This window comes from Pogona vitticeps, chromosome 6 (genome assembly GCF_051106095.1).
Source record: "Pogona vitticeps strain Pit_001003342236 chromosome 6, PviZW2.1, whole genome shotgun sequence".
Taxonomy (NCBI): domain Eukaryota; kingdom Metazoa; phylum Chordata; class Lepidosauria; order Squamata; family Agamidae; genus Pogona; species Pogona vitticeps.
In genome coordinates this window covers 81116987-81131231 of record NC_135788.1, presented here as the reverse complement: position 1 = coordinate 81131231, position 14245 = coordinate 81116987, and the positions used below count along the sequence as shown (strand labels likewise).

At 43.5% G+C, this 14245-nt stretch overlaps 1 protein-coding gene across 11 annotated transcripts in view; it reads left to right on the top strand.

The window, feature by feature from the left end:
- The first annotated feature begins 4611 nt into the window (after positions 1-4611).
- The window catches only part of EPHA5 (EPH receptor A5), a 270566-nt gene continuing 260932 nt past the window's right edge, over positions 4612-14245 (top strand). For 7 of the 11 annotated variants that reach the window (XM_078377660.1, XM_078377661.1, XM_073003962.2 and 4 more), the window contains exon 1: positions 4612-4879. In XM_078377660.1, the coding sequence (XP_078233786.1) occupies positions 4735-4879 (145 nt within the window). In that variant the 5' untranslated portion in view covers positions 4612-4734. The remainder of the gene's footprint in view (positions 4880-14245) is intronic. The other 4 variants (XM_073003968.2, XM_073003967.2, XM_073003966.2 and 1 more) reach the window with 2 other exon arrangements.

The following is a 14245-nucleotide window of genomic DNA, read 5'->3' as shown; positions in this document are numbered from 1 at the left end:
GTTTGTTAATTAAATAACTTGGGAATTGGAATAAGTTTGTCAAAATGTCAGGTTCTGCATTAAAAATGTTCTCAGTGAATCAAAATGTTCTCCATGAATAGAAATTAACCCCAAAGTTGTGGATTTAAGGTCCAGGTGGGGGTATCCATTTTTAAGGGTGGGTACCCTGGTGGTGGAACACATGCCTAGTATGCAAAAGGTCCTGTTCATCATCTCCAATCGGGAAAAGATCCTTGTGTGAAACACTGAGGAGCTTCTTCCAGCCAGCAAATCCATCCTGCTAGTGATTAGGCAACAGTCTGACATGTTTATACCTCTCCCCACCCCTCCACGTTACAGAATAAAGAACCACCTCTGTTTGAATAGCTGGATGGAAAATTCAAACCACATGTTACCAAGGGTAGAGCATTAATTCACATTCCAAAAGCCTGGTTGGAACCAGCTTTAAATTCATTTCAAGAAGCATACTGGTAGATGTCTGCCATGAATTTTAGGACATTTGTTTGTAATTTTTCTGTACTGTCCATCCACAAGATGCTGATGCATGCCCGATGAAGTGGATTTGATTCCATGAAAGCTCACATTGAATATTTTATGTTGTTGTTGTCTAATAAAGATATCACCTTCTCCTGCATTTGTATTGTGGAAGAACCATATGGCCCTTTGTGTAGTTTTAGATGGAACTAGAAACATTTGCTTCTATTTTTTTCTGGTCAGGTGGCATCAACAATACAACATGTTAAGGCATGCAACTCAAGAATTACTTGAACGATCAGAGCAAGGATCAATACCACGATAACCTGATTGAGGACAAGTAAAGACTGAAATTCTGTTACTTAATGTAGCGAGTCACAACCAGTGTAACCTATGGAATCAATGAAAGCTACAGAGATGTTGACCCACAAAATCCCCATTGATTCAATGGCATTGTGGCATCTGCCCAGTTAATGAATATTAATAGGCTATCTGCATATAACAATGAGAGTGCTGGAGAGGTGGAGTCACCAGATATAAGAGTCTCTGCAGGAGGGGGAGGAGGAGGTTTTGTGAATTTGGAGTTTGGAGAAGAGAGAGAGAGAGAGAGTTGATGGTTGAGGGTGGATGAAGTAGGATGTTTTGTTAAGAGTTAACAACATCAACTGTGTCTTCATCACTTGTAATAATAAACAACTTCTATTTGGTTCTTTTCAAAATGATGCATTGCCTGGACCTCTATCATTAATAATAAACAATGTTGATTTAATCAACTGGGGGCAGTGACACAATGTGTGGCTTGTGCCCTTTGCTTGGTGAAACAGCCAAGGGACAGGAGGGAATGTGACAGGCACCCTCTAGTTTATATTTACTACACAAAACAACAGGATTTCAGCCAAATGGTAACACAATGACTTCGTTTTGAAATGCAACATTCCATTCTTTCCTTTTTCTTACATGTGTTGTTTGTATACTCTCAAGAAGTGTATTAAACTACATATTTTATGTAAAATAATCACAATAAATCCCTTTTTATAGCACTTCCTAAATTTAATGTGTATATCAATTTAATTTGTATGAAACACAGACATTGTTTTCAGTACAGTGTTGGAGAGGTAGCTTGTGACTTTGCAAGCAAAATAAGAAGATGGAAAAAGTTGGTTACATTCTTGGCTATCACTAAGCCCTTATATCTATGAGCACCAAGGTGAAAGGTGGCAATTGCTCATTTTATGGTACTGGAATGATGACTGGTTTTGTCAAACCATTCCCTGTGCGAGTTCTGCTAACAACAAGTCTAGGTATAATGGAATTGTTTATTAGGAAGGCTGAAATGTAAGAATAGTATAAAGCTAAGCTAAGCTATGGCTTTTAAGGTCATTATAGAACTCTATAAATGCGTACAGGAAGCAAACATTAAAGGATGGACATTATTTTAACTCTTGCTTGTGAGTTAGTGCAGCATTTATTCTCTTCACTAGGGTGTGAGTCGATGGAACCCTCTGGAGACCAGACTGTTTGGGTAATATGAAGGTATGAACATCCAGAAGTACTAGCGAAATAGAAAAGCAATGCCAAACACATAAAAACAGAGAAGCTTTGGCTGCATATTAAGCAATGTGTCACGATTTTGAAAGGCAATGAAGTGGTCCCAAGCCACAGGCCTCATCCTTTGGGAATACCAGGTTATACAGGAATACTTGACAAAACTCTAGAAAAATGATCTCCCACATAGACTGGCTGGTTTTCAGCTGGAGAATATAATTTTATTTAGCATTCAGTCAGTGGCACAGCTAAGCCATTTGAGATACTAGACTTCTAGTCTTGCAGGAAGGGAGGACTTTAGAGAGTGATATTTCAGTTGTGAAGAAAACAACTGAAAACTAATATTTGTCTTTTTTTTTACCCCTTATTGCTGTTCCATGCTTCACTGCTACTTCTACATTCCTGATAGGTTGCAGCTAAAAACTCCAGGGAAACAAACAACAAACAAACAAACAAAACCAGTTCCCTTGACAAAAAGCATGTGCAGTTTTGCAATTTAAAATATCACTGAAATCCTACTACCATGACTCCAGGAATAAAGCTGAGTTTGCTTCTTGTTGCCCTAATGTTAAGCATTTTGTTGGGAATGAGCACCCTTCTATTGTTTAAAGAAAAAAGCATCATACATTTTATTGTGCAAAATGAAATAATAAACTAAAATAAAATGAACACCTGTAACGATGAACAAGAATAGCCCGTTGCCCCTCCAGTACAAAATAAATAGATATATAAAATTATTTTTTTAAAAAACCCACAAAAACGTTTGCTGAAAAAAAGACATTTCTCACAGTGTAATCATTTTAGGGATCTTTGGGGTGGAGAACCCTGGACACCAACCGAGAATGGACCTACCTGCTCCATTCATTATTCAAAACACTTAACACGTGGGTGTTTTTCTACATTATATAGTGGTAGTGCTCTGATTTTACTTCAGTTGCCATGGTTCCATCCTATGGAATCCTGGCAGCTGTAGTTTGGTGAGGATTTTAACATTCTACCAGAAGTCCCTAGTAGACAATTTTAAGTCTCTCAGTAAACCACAAATCCCAGAATTCCATAGGAGTAAGAACTGCTAAAGTGGCATTATACTAAAGCTACTGTGGATACCCTATTAGTGCCAGTAACTTTTACTGTCTTTACAATGATATTATTGTTAGCCCTCTGTTGCAGATGTTTGCAGTAGACAAATGTATCTAGAATGTGGATGCTATATAACTGTGTAGTTGTATGTTCAGAAAAATGTTAACAGAGGTTTTTAAAAAACTTGCTTCAATGTGTGTTCAGTACTATCTTGTTATAACTTTGACAATGAAAGAGTCACCAAACTACACCCCCCCCCCCAAATGTATGGCAAACGTTTGGAGAGCAAACCAGAATGTGGGATTTTTGCTGTTTACCAGGCTCTCCTCTCAGAGAGGTCACTTTGAAATTCGGGAGGTGGACAAACACATGAGGTTTGCAACAAATGTGAAGGGGTGGGTGTGTCTGTGTCAATTTGTTTTTAATGGGCCTCAGCTCTCGTTTCTGGATAGATGAGTTTCAAAGCAGGTGTGAAGGCCAAATACTAGGAGGCAGTTGCATAGAACATCACACAAGTAGAATGGGCATTTTTAAAAAAGGATTTGACAATGCTGCACATTTTGTGTGTGACCGGCAAACCCAGATACCCTGTTCCACTACACCTTTGTGCAGCATCTTAGAAAAGGGGACTTGTGACTCCAAACAGCATGAACATATGTAGTACATATATTTGGAAAGAGGAGGAGAAGTGGTGGTGGTGGGGCATTAACACATCTCTGGCTTACAACCTTCTAGCTAGAAAGCCACATTTTCCTTCCCGGACGTCGGATCTACATTTCTGCACATCATGGCTGCAGCGATTGACGTGGCCCCACAAGTAAAACCATCTATCCAGCTAATCTAGGCGTTCCCCCCACCCCCACTGGGAGAATGGTAACATACTGACCTACTTTATAGAGTTGACATCGCATAGAAAAGACGAGGAGGGGGGGGGGAAGTGTGTGAAGCCTATCCTCCCCAGTGCTGCATATGTGCATCCGTCCAGATCATCGTCATCATCGGCTGGAAAAGTTACGTTAGGAGGCTGGCTGGGAGATTCTGGGTGATCTATCGTCTCTCAAAATAACTTTTCCAGTTCCCGATGGCAAAAGGCGATGGTCAGCCTCCGCTTTGGGGGTCTAAGAGATATCACCGCTCCTCAGCTTTGGTGGGGAAGAGCCCATCTAAGTTGGCTGCACTCCGTCCCCCTCCGAGTCCCTTTCCAGTGGTCCTCTCCCCCCCCCTTCTTTTTGGAGCAGCTGGTGCGTGAGAAACGGGGTGTCAATGAAAGCGGCAGAAGCCGGGGGCGGGGCTTCGCTGCCCTTGGCTCCGCCCCGCATTGCTGCTAGCTGCGCGCGGCGGCAAGAAGGAGAAGCAGGAGAGGTGGCGGCGGCAGCAGCAGCAGCAGCAGCAGGAACCGCAGCCGGTGGCCGCCGCGGGACGGCTGTCGGAGGCGCTCCGCTGGTCCCGCCGCCGCCAGGTCCCCCTCCCCGCAAGGTAGCAGGCGTCGCAAGGGAAGCGGCCCGCCGCGTCCGGGACTGAGGACGAGCAGCAGCCCCCGCGGGTCACGGAAGGACCCGCCGCTTCGCCTCAGCGGAGACCCCGAGCGGCGCAACACCCCCCCCCCGGCGCAGGCAGACGGAGCGCGGAGGAGCGATGCCGGGCAGCGGCCGCCCCTCGCCGCCGCCTCGGCCGCCTTGGGTGCTGCTCCCGTCGCCGGCGCTGCTGCTGCTGCTGCTGCTGTTGTTGCTGCCCGGCGGGACGCTGCGGAGCGGGCTGGACAGCGCGGTCGGGAGCGAAGGTGAGAGCGCGCCGCCGAAGCGCGACCGGCGTCGGGTAAAGAGGTGGCACGCTTTGTGTATGTATGTGTGTGTGTGTGTGTGTGTGTGTGTGTGTGTGTGAGAGAGAGAGAGAGAGAGAGAGAGAGAGAGAGAGAGAGAGCGCGTCTCTGCGCGCGCGCAGGAGACCGGAGGTCGGCGGGCGATGCGTGGGGGGGCGGCAGAAGAGACGCTGCAGAGATGCTGCCTGCGCGCCTCCCCTCGCTGCCCTCCGGTTGCCTCCTGGCGCTGGGGCAGCTCGTCGCCGCCGAGCTTCACGGGGAAGGCGTCGTCGGGCTTCCCAGAGCCTCGGCAGGAGAAGCCCGCCGCTCTCGCCGCCGCCGCCGCCGCCGCCGCCGCCTCCGTTTTGGGGAGCTCAGGGCCGTTCACTTTTGCCCGCTGTCATGGCTCTTGAGTGGCCGCGGTGGAGGAGGAAGACGTAGCGAGGCTTGGAAAGACGGGGAACGGCGCGGCCCCTCTCCTTTTTTTTGGGGGGGGTGTCTTCAGCACACTGCACTCGCTCGGAGGCAACCTCGCCGTCCTGGTCTGGACTTGCGACCTGTCACTGAAGACGGGTCTTTGGACAGAGGCTTGCCCCTACCTCAGGCGGCACCCTTGTGCCGCTGTCCCCCTTGATCCCCTCCTGGCAGCCCCTTAAGGGTCGGGAGTCCTAGAGCTTTGCCGCCGCCGGTTGATCTGCCCCCTGATGCTCCCTTCTTGTGCCCTCCAGAGGCAGGCTGGTAAACGGGATCACCACCTTTCTGTCCTGTATTCACTTGCCTGGCTTCTGCTGCATCCTGGCCGTTAGCTATTTACCGAGCGATGTCCCCATCACCACTTTATCCAAAGGCTGGGAAGAAGCTTCGTGAGCTCAAAGTCGGTGCACCACACTGCTATTTAAATAAAAGCACAGGCACAGGATGCTGCTTCACAAAGTTGGCAAAGGGTTCAACTAATTTTCCTGACCTTCTGGGGCAGAGCTGTGGATTAAAGGAAGTCTCTTCTCTGCACCATGCAGTAGTGCTTGAGGGGGGGTGATAGTTGCAGTGCAGGGTATAAGGAGGGGAGGGGTTTCTCAAGGAGGGCTTGAGTCGGCAGCCATATGTCCGCTTTGAAGAGCTAGTGGTCCCATTTCCCATGCCTTTTCACTGACTTCAGCTGCTTTCTGTGATCAAAGTGGCCGCAGCCCATTGAATGGAAGAAATTTCCTTTACTCCTCTCTGGTCTGTAGAACAGCTGTTCTGGCTGTTAGGCAGAGGCATATCAGAAAAAATATACTAGGAAGCTGGGAAACGGGGTCTTGTGGAGGGCAGAAAGATGATGCTGGTATAAGAAGCAACTTTCCTGAAACGATGTGAGAGGCTGTGTTGGGTGAGGGCTCCGGGGAGGACTTAACATGCCACGAAGAGGTTTGCTGCTCCTCCACCCTCTTGCTTTTGACTTGAATAGAATGTACATCCCAGATTTGGCAGCTATAGCTGGATTTATTATGATTATAAGGATTACCCTGGTCATATTCCCAGCCCTGAACAGCTGAATGTTTCTTCACTTCCAGAGGAGAAAACATATCGACAAAATGTTTATAATTCTGGCTCTTGATTTTGAGGAAAGGTGTGAGAGTAGCCGGAACCATATGTAGTGGTCCTTTCAGATCTGGATGGTAAATAACTTACTGGAGAATTCTGGTGTATGATGGTGCACCCATTGTGCTTGCGCTTTACCCTCTAAGCGCTAAAGAAGCGCTCAATGGCTTCTCCAAATTGTAGCATAGACAGCTCTGAAAGGAATGGAACCTGCCACATGTGGTTCTGAAATGCCATTTTTGTGGGGGAGCAAACTGCAGAAACTCTTGGACCTGGACCGAGGAAATCAACCTCAACCAACAGAAGGACACTGCTAGCTCATTTTTAAATATATTTCAGGTCTTTCCATTCCTTCCATTTTCTCTCTAACAAAATGCAAATGTTAGCAATGCCAATGAGTAGAAAATTACTTTTTTTCCCCTGGGAGAATCATCATCCTTACTTGTTGACATTTTGAGAAAGAAATTTGTTGCTAACATACCTTGTGATACTCATTCTTTTTTCAGTCCCCCAATGGTGTAAAATTTGAAATTGGCTGCAGACTATCCTCTGAAGTAACGACTGAAAGGAATGAATACACACTAATTATGTGGATCAAAAATAGTGATGTTATTAGCTCTTGTGATGTAATAGAAAGAAATGTAGTTGCCCTCCTTCCTCCATAAAGTAACGTGTCACAGTTACTTGTACCATGTTACTTCGAAACTCTGAACCTGGTGGTGGGGAGACAGGAATGAGATTGGTACTGAATGAGTTTGTAGCAGTAGATTGGCAAGTTTCCCAGTTTTTTAAAAAAATAAAATGCAAATATGCCTTTCATTATTGAGTCTGGAACAGCAGTTTGGATGTGATGTGAGAGGAAGTGAACTCAAAGGTTTCAAGCCCCTTGCCTTGGGAAAAAAAACGGCTTGTATTGATTTAAAAAAATAAATAAAAATAAACTGCATACATGATTCCAGTTTTTTTTTTCAAAAAAAGAAAATAAAGTCTAAATCTTGCCTTGGTAGAGCAAAATCTTCACATATACCTTATCTTCCAGCCAGTCATTTTCCTGCTAGCCATTTTCTCTGAGCAGGGTATTCCTCTTTCTTCCCCTGCCTCTGCCCCCTTTTTCCTTTGCTACCACTCCACTCTCTGTGGCTACTGAGAATTCACAATCCTCTTTGGGCCATTTCTGGTGGGTTTTGGCCACTTGGATATCTTACTTTGTACGATTGTGCTCCTGTAAAGCTCAGACTCCTCTGAGGTTGCTGATTCCAGCCTCTTGTTTCTCAGTGTTTACATTTGGGGTAACAGGGGATGTGGTGGCGCTGCGGGCTAAACCGCAGAGGCCTGTGCTGCAGGGTCAGAAGATGAAGCAGTCATAAGATCGAATCCACGCGACGGAGTGAGCTCCCGTCGCTTGTCCCAGCTCCCGCCAACCTAGCGGTTCGAAAGCATGCAAATGCAAGTAGATTAATAGGGACCACCTCGGTGGGAAGGTAACAGCATTCCGTGTCTAAGTCGCACTGGCCATGTGACCACGGAAGATTGTCTTCGGACAAAACGCTGGCTCTATGGCTTGGAAACAGGGATGAGCACCGCCCCCTAGAGTCGAACACGACTGGACAAACATTGTCAAGGGGAACCTTTACCTTTACCTTACATTTGGGGTAGAGCACTATTATCATTCAACACTTGACCCTGTTATTAGGAAGAGTGATAATGTTACTATTCTATGTATATTTCTGAGGAAACAAGTGCCAGTACAGTGCCTGACAGAATGTCAGATTAAGACTTCGGGAATTTATCTTCAAATCCCCACTTGGCTATGGAAACTCCCTGGGAGGTGGCAGTGGTAAAACCACTCCCTTAATATGTCGCATACTTTGAAAATCCTGTTAGTATTGCCATCAGTTGGATGCAACTTGACAACACATGACATAGACAGCAAGAAGTCTTGCCAGATTTTAGAATTCACTTCCCAGTAGGTGTTTCAGGGTGGCTATCCTAGGACCAATTTGTGCAGATGTTTATTAGTATGTGGCCGAATTGCCTGTTCGCTACTAATGGAAAGTGTATAATTTTTATGGTGCAGTACCTTTATAAAGACCACTCAAAATGCTGTGAAAGTATATATGAGCCTTTACATTTTCCAGACTTCTTTCTTGGGTGGAGAAGGGGGAAAAAAAGTGAGGCATATGAAGAAATAGAAAAACAAAAGATGGGAAAGTTTATTGTTTTTGACTGTACATTTGTTGTGTGGGGTCTTGAAGGTTTCAGTTTTTAACCTGTAAAAAATCCAGACAATGCTTGGGCTAATTGGGTGGATATCAATCAAATAAATACATAAATAAATGTAGAAGCCTCCTGCACAAGACTTTCTGTGTGGTCACTGTAATACTGTGTGAACTGAAAGTTTGATTCCCGCCCCCGCCCCCCCCCCGAGAGGCGATAACAGACAGTTTTGCTGGATCTGTTATTGAGATCCAGTGTGTTAATATCTGTAGTTCTAATTTTTGCAAGCCTTTTTAGTTAAACCATTTTAATACTGAATTAGAGAAGGAAAATGGTACTAATCCTGGCTACAGCCCACAAAATCAACACACACTGTGAGGAATGAGTGATGCCATGGAAGTGAACAGATTATTGGCACCATGAAATCTGCAAGAGGGCAAGAGAGAGTTGGAAAATACCTGATGAATTAGACAAACTGAGAGAGGGTTGATGTCTGTTCTCTGCTTGGCTGACTCTTTTCATACTCTCTATTTTTGTCCTGTTAGGAAGCGCCTGGTGTTTGGGCCACTGCTGAATGAGGGTTGGAAGTGGACCTGGGTTTATTTGCTAATAGCCTGTTGGTACCATTTGGAGATTTATTTGTAAACAAGCATTATTTGATGAGAGCTTTACACAGCAGGGTGGTTTGGCCAGTTCTGACTGAACAGCTCTGCCTTTGAAAGTGATTCACCCTACACAGAATCAGCTTCCATTCATCAGAACAAGAGTCAGTAATGTCCTTTTTCTTGCGGACCCTTGGTGGTTGCCAAACGCTCAGTTTTCCAAAGTTTAGTTGTATTCCTTCCAACATGCTAAGTAGACCTCCAGAGTACTTGAGGTGGTTCTTCAAGCTGGAGGAGAAACGAAACAAACCCAACAAACAATCATGTAGGGTTTTCCTCAAAAGGTCAATTAAGAATAACACACATGACTAGATTCGGTCTAGTCCAAATGTACAGTTTTGTTGCTGCATTTATTTTAAAGAGGGGCAGGTTTTGCTTTAAAGTTGTGGCTAAGGATATTATGGCTTAGTTGGTGTCAGTTCATTAACAGCAATTTCATAGTTTGTGTTATGCATTTTCAGCTGAAATCCTATACCCAGCTAACTGGGAGCAAGTTCCATTGAAGTTAATGGAACAACTTGTGTTTTGAGTACATATGTGAATAAAACCGTTAGTAAAGTAGAATGGAACAGTTAGTGTGTGGTGTTCTACCTGTTATCATACAGTGACAGATAACATCAGAAGCCTTGAGCATAAAACATTTATACAGTTTTCAAATAATAAACAGATGAAGCAAATGTATTTCTGGAAACCCCTGTTTCAGATGCTTTATTGCCACTTTTCACCCCTTGTACCCTAAAGCGGTTGTAAGGGTCAAGCTGTTGCTTGAACTCTAAATGGGAAATAATGCTATAAATGTCTATCAGATTTCAGTGTGATATCTCAGTGCCTCAAAGAACCATTGTATTGTAGTGACTCAGTTTGTGGTTTGGTGGATCAGCAGCAGTTGTGAGCAGGTAGGGTTTTTCCTCACCTCTTTTGTCATGTTTTGTTCAGCATCAACCAGACTTTCCCCTAACAATTGTGTTTAGTGCTTGCCCTCCAAACCTTAACCAGAAACCCTGGTTTGAAGCGGGTTTGAGATTCTGGTTTGGAGGGTAAGCTCTGAAAATCATTTTACAGATAGGTGATGTGGCAATCTTCTGCACCAGAAATGGAGGCAGGAGGTGGGTGCCTGTTGTGAGAATCTAGCCATGATTTGAGCTTGAAAGGTATATACTTGGCAAAGCTCTCTAGGCTTGATCTCACATATAAGCTTTGGAAACGGGGAACGTTCACCTAGGAAAACTGCTAGAAGCTCCGCCTTTCTTCTGCTGTTTTAATGTTTACTCCAGACTGCAGAAGTCCTGTATATCCCCAAACACCCATGATTTTTGAATGAAAAAGGCTCCCACCCCTGCCATAGAGAGTCACCTTGTGCTGCTTTACAATCCAGGATTATAGATGGCGGCACCCACCCTTGGCCTCATACTTCAAATGATAGCCTCACAGCTGAAACTGTCTGTTCCCTCAGATCTCTTCATCCCACGGAACTGTCATCTTTAGTCAATGTTGGCTAGGACGAAGGGGTATGGGAAGGGGAACACACTGCCCATCACACAGCCAATGGTCTGACTTTGTGCAAAACACCTTCCGATGTTCTTAATTCTGCATATCAGACTGTGTTTTCATTTTGTGGACAGTGCTTATTAATTCATATTTGCCATATTATACACCATGAATGGCATAGTGAAAATATGGATTAGACTAATGGTCCATTCTCAGTGTAGGTAACTGTGGCCTTCTAGGTGTTTTTTCATATTTCAACTCTCGTGGTTACTTACTAGGGCTGATGGGCGTTGTATGTTCAAAACATGTGGGAGGCCACAGTTGCCCACCTCTAATCTCTCTATGGGTTTTGAAGTCTGTTCCTAGCAGCCGCTGGACAGATGGTAGTAGGAAATTTGTATTCAAGCAAGGTTTGATCCTTCAGCTGCATTCAGTGACTAGTATTCACAGCTACATCGCCTCTGTTCATGGAGGCGACATTCAGCAGCCTTGTATAAAAGATTTGTTGATGATGGCCATTTAAGACTTTGTCCGATCTTTTTGTAAGAAGCTTTCCAAATTATTAGTTATCACCACAGGGTGTGTCTGTGAATTACGTGAGTTAATTAAATGTGGAATTGAAGACTTTTCCTCTGCCTGTCCTAAATTTGCTGCCTCTGCTTTCTAATATTACATGACAGTATCTGTCACTCTGCAGTATTCATAGTTTCATAGATGTTTATCACATCTCCTACCCTTAAGTCTTCTCTTTCTTATGAAGCAAAAAGTCCTAAACGCTTAACCACATTTTTCCCCATATAATTTTCCAGTTTCCAATCTTTTTTTCCCTCCTCATCGGGCACACAGAAAATTTCAACTCTAATTAGAACTGGTTCGTTTATCATGCAGCACTGTTAAAAAAAGAGACTTTGCTTGAATTGCCTGTTGTTGAATGTTATTTCCATTGAACTGAGTACACTTAGGACTGTGATGATTGCTCTCTGCATACTTTTTAGCCCTGAAAACAGAATGTGTATTACACGAATGTAGTTGACGTGGAAGTATTTTTATGTAAATGTTAACAGTCGTCACAAAATACCCTGACAGCCACTGGGACTGCAATAGAATATTCAACTTTCCAATATCCTCATTGCAGTTCGGAACCCACCCAGCCCATTCCAGCTGTCAGACAATGTTTGCATTTACAGGGAGTGTTTCTCTTGAAGTGCAAAGAAAGAGGTTGAAATGGAGGATTTTTGTGGGGACATCCCATCCCCTTAGTCCCTGAGTTGCTCAGGCTTCTTTATGGCTGTATTTAATAACAACACCAAAAAACCTTGCATGTTAATTGCATTCTCAGTTATAATGTCATGATATTTGGACCTTTAGTTGAGGTTGTGCAGTCATCCTCATTCTTTCTCTCCAACTTTTTCAGGAGAAAGAAACCATGGAGATAGATAGAGTAAATATGGTTCTTGCATCAATTGAATCTGCTCTTTTAATTAGCACTGTCTTTGAGTATGCTTGCTGACAAAAGAGAGAATACTAAACACAGTGTCTCTTTCATCTGTCTCTTGCTTTGTGAATTCCCACACTTCATTTTTAACTAGGAGGTAGTTATGTTTTGAAGGTAAAGAAGTTAAGAAAACAAGACAATTAAGAAATTAATCACTTTTGTATTTATGTTGATGTCACTTCTCTATATATTTAATATGAATTCATACTTTCCAAGTGTTTGGAGTTTCAGTGGCATACCGTTAAAAAAGGCATTGTGTAGTATATTGTTGATTATTTAAAATTATAGGTACCGTATTTTTCGCTCCATAAGACGCACCTTTCCATAAGACACACCAATTTTTTAAGAGAAGAAAACAGGAAAATATAATCTGTTTTCTTCGCTCCATAAGATGCACAGACTTTCCACCCCCCTGTTTTGTGGGAAAAAAGTGCGTCTTATGGTGTGAAAAATACGGTATTTTAGTTTGAGCGTACTAACTAGTGAGTAAGCCCTCTCAGTGGCTCTGTTTAATACAACGTGTGTGTATGTGTGTTTAAATCTAATATTAACATGTATTTCAGTCTACTGATAGAATAAGTCATTGCTGACAATTCCTTCCTTCTGAAAACAAATAAAATGGAAAATATGTGTATGAGTGAGAGAGGGAGGGAACTTGATGGAGCAAGATGAAAGAGGTTCTCAGATGTAATGACACAATGCAAATTTGGAGATCAAAGTAGATGTGCTGTTAGTAACTTAATTGTTTCAGTGAAGTGACATGAACAGCAAAGGCTCATATGTCTAAATCTGATGTCCCCCTTTCCCTTAAAATGCACAGTTATATAAGTCTTACCTTTTTGGGGGATGAAACAAATAGGTATTGTGAAACAAGACAATCTAGAGACTTCTTGTTGATACCTTTGTCTTGGGTAGAAAGTATGCTATTGCCTCCTTTAAGTATGCTATGTTGTTTCTATGTATTAAGACAATTAGAGCCTCTCCATACCTTACATATGGCAATTCTAGCTGCGTCTCCAAGTGTACATTTGGCCGGAGTCATAACTAAGGCAGGGCAACTGGGCCTTTGACTTAGGCACTGAAATTTAGAGGATACAGAATTTTGCAACGCCCCTCTTCATATTTGATCCTGGAAGGATACACACCCATTTGCCCTGCGCATATGTGTTGTCTCCAGTCTCTCTTCCTTGGGCAGAAGGAAATACAAAATAGGTGGGCTCAGTGGAGCCAGTGCAACTGTCTTGTGTTTAGATCTTGCATTCCTTGCCAGTGCTTTGGACTTTGTGTATGTCGATCTCATGTGACCCATGGAGTAGGAAAGAGCTAGTTGCCAAAATTGCCAGTTTATAGCTCTGCATTTGACAAGGCACTCTAGCTAATTTTCATTTTGTGACAACTGTACTTGTCTGATAAATACACTTCCAATATGTGGGAATGTTTCAGTCATTGCTGCATTCTTTAAACACTCTTGTTATGGGCGGAGAAGCCTTTGAGCAGAAAGAGATGTGTTTGTGTGTTTTAAATGGGACCGTGTAGCTATTTTGCCTTTCTGGCTTGAAGGATATATTATACGTTCTGTGTTCATGATGGACCCTCTATTAAGAAATTACTCCCTACTGAGCCTCTTTGGAAACCAAATAATAGCAGTTAAATGTTAATCTTGCTGTAAGAGGTAACACTGTGTTGTAATTGTATGCATGTTTCCTCAGAAGTAACTTCCACTGTACAGTATTCAGTAGCCTCATTGTGTTTGGGACTGTGGCCCAAGAGTGTAACTTATAATCAGGGAATCCTTTGTTCACAACTTGATGTCATGAAAACTGTGTTCTCTTAGCGTCATCTTTGGTTGCTTCCCTTTTGAAATATGTGAGTGTGCTGGGTGGAGGATTCTGGGAGTTGTAATCC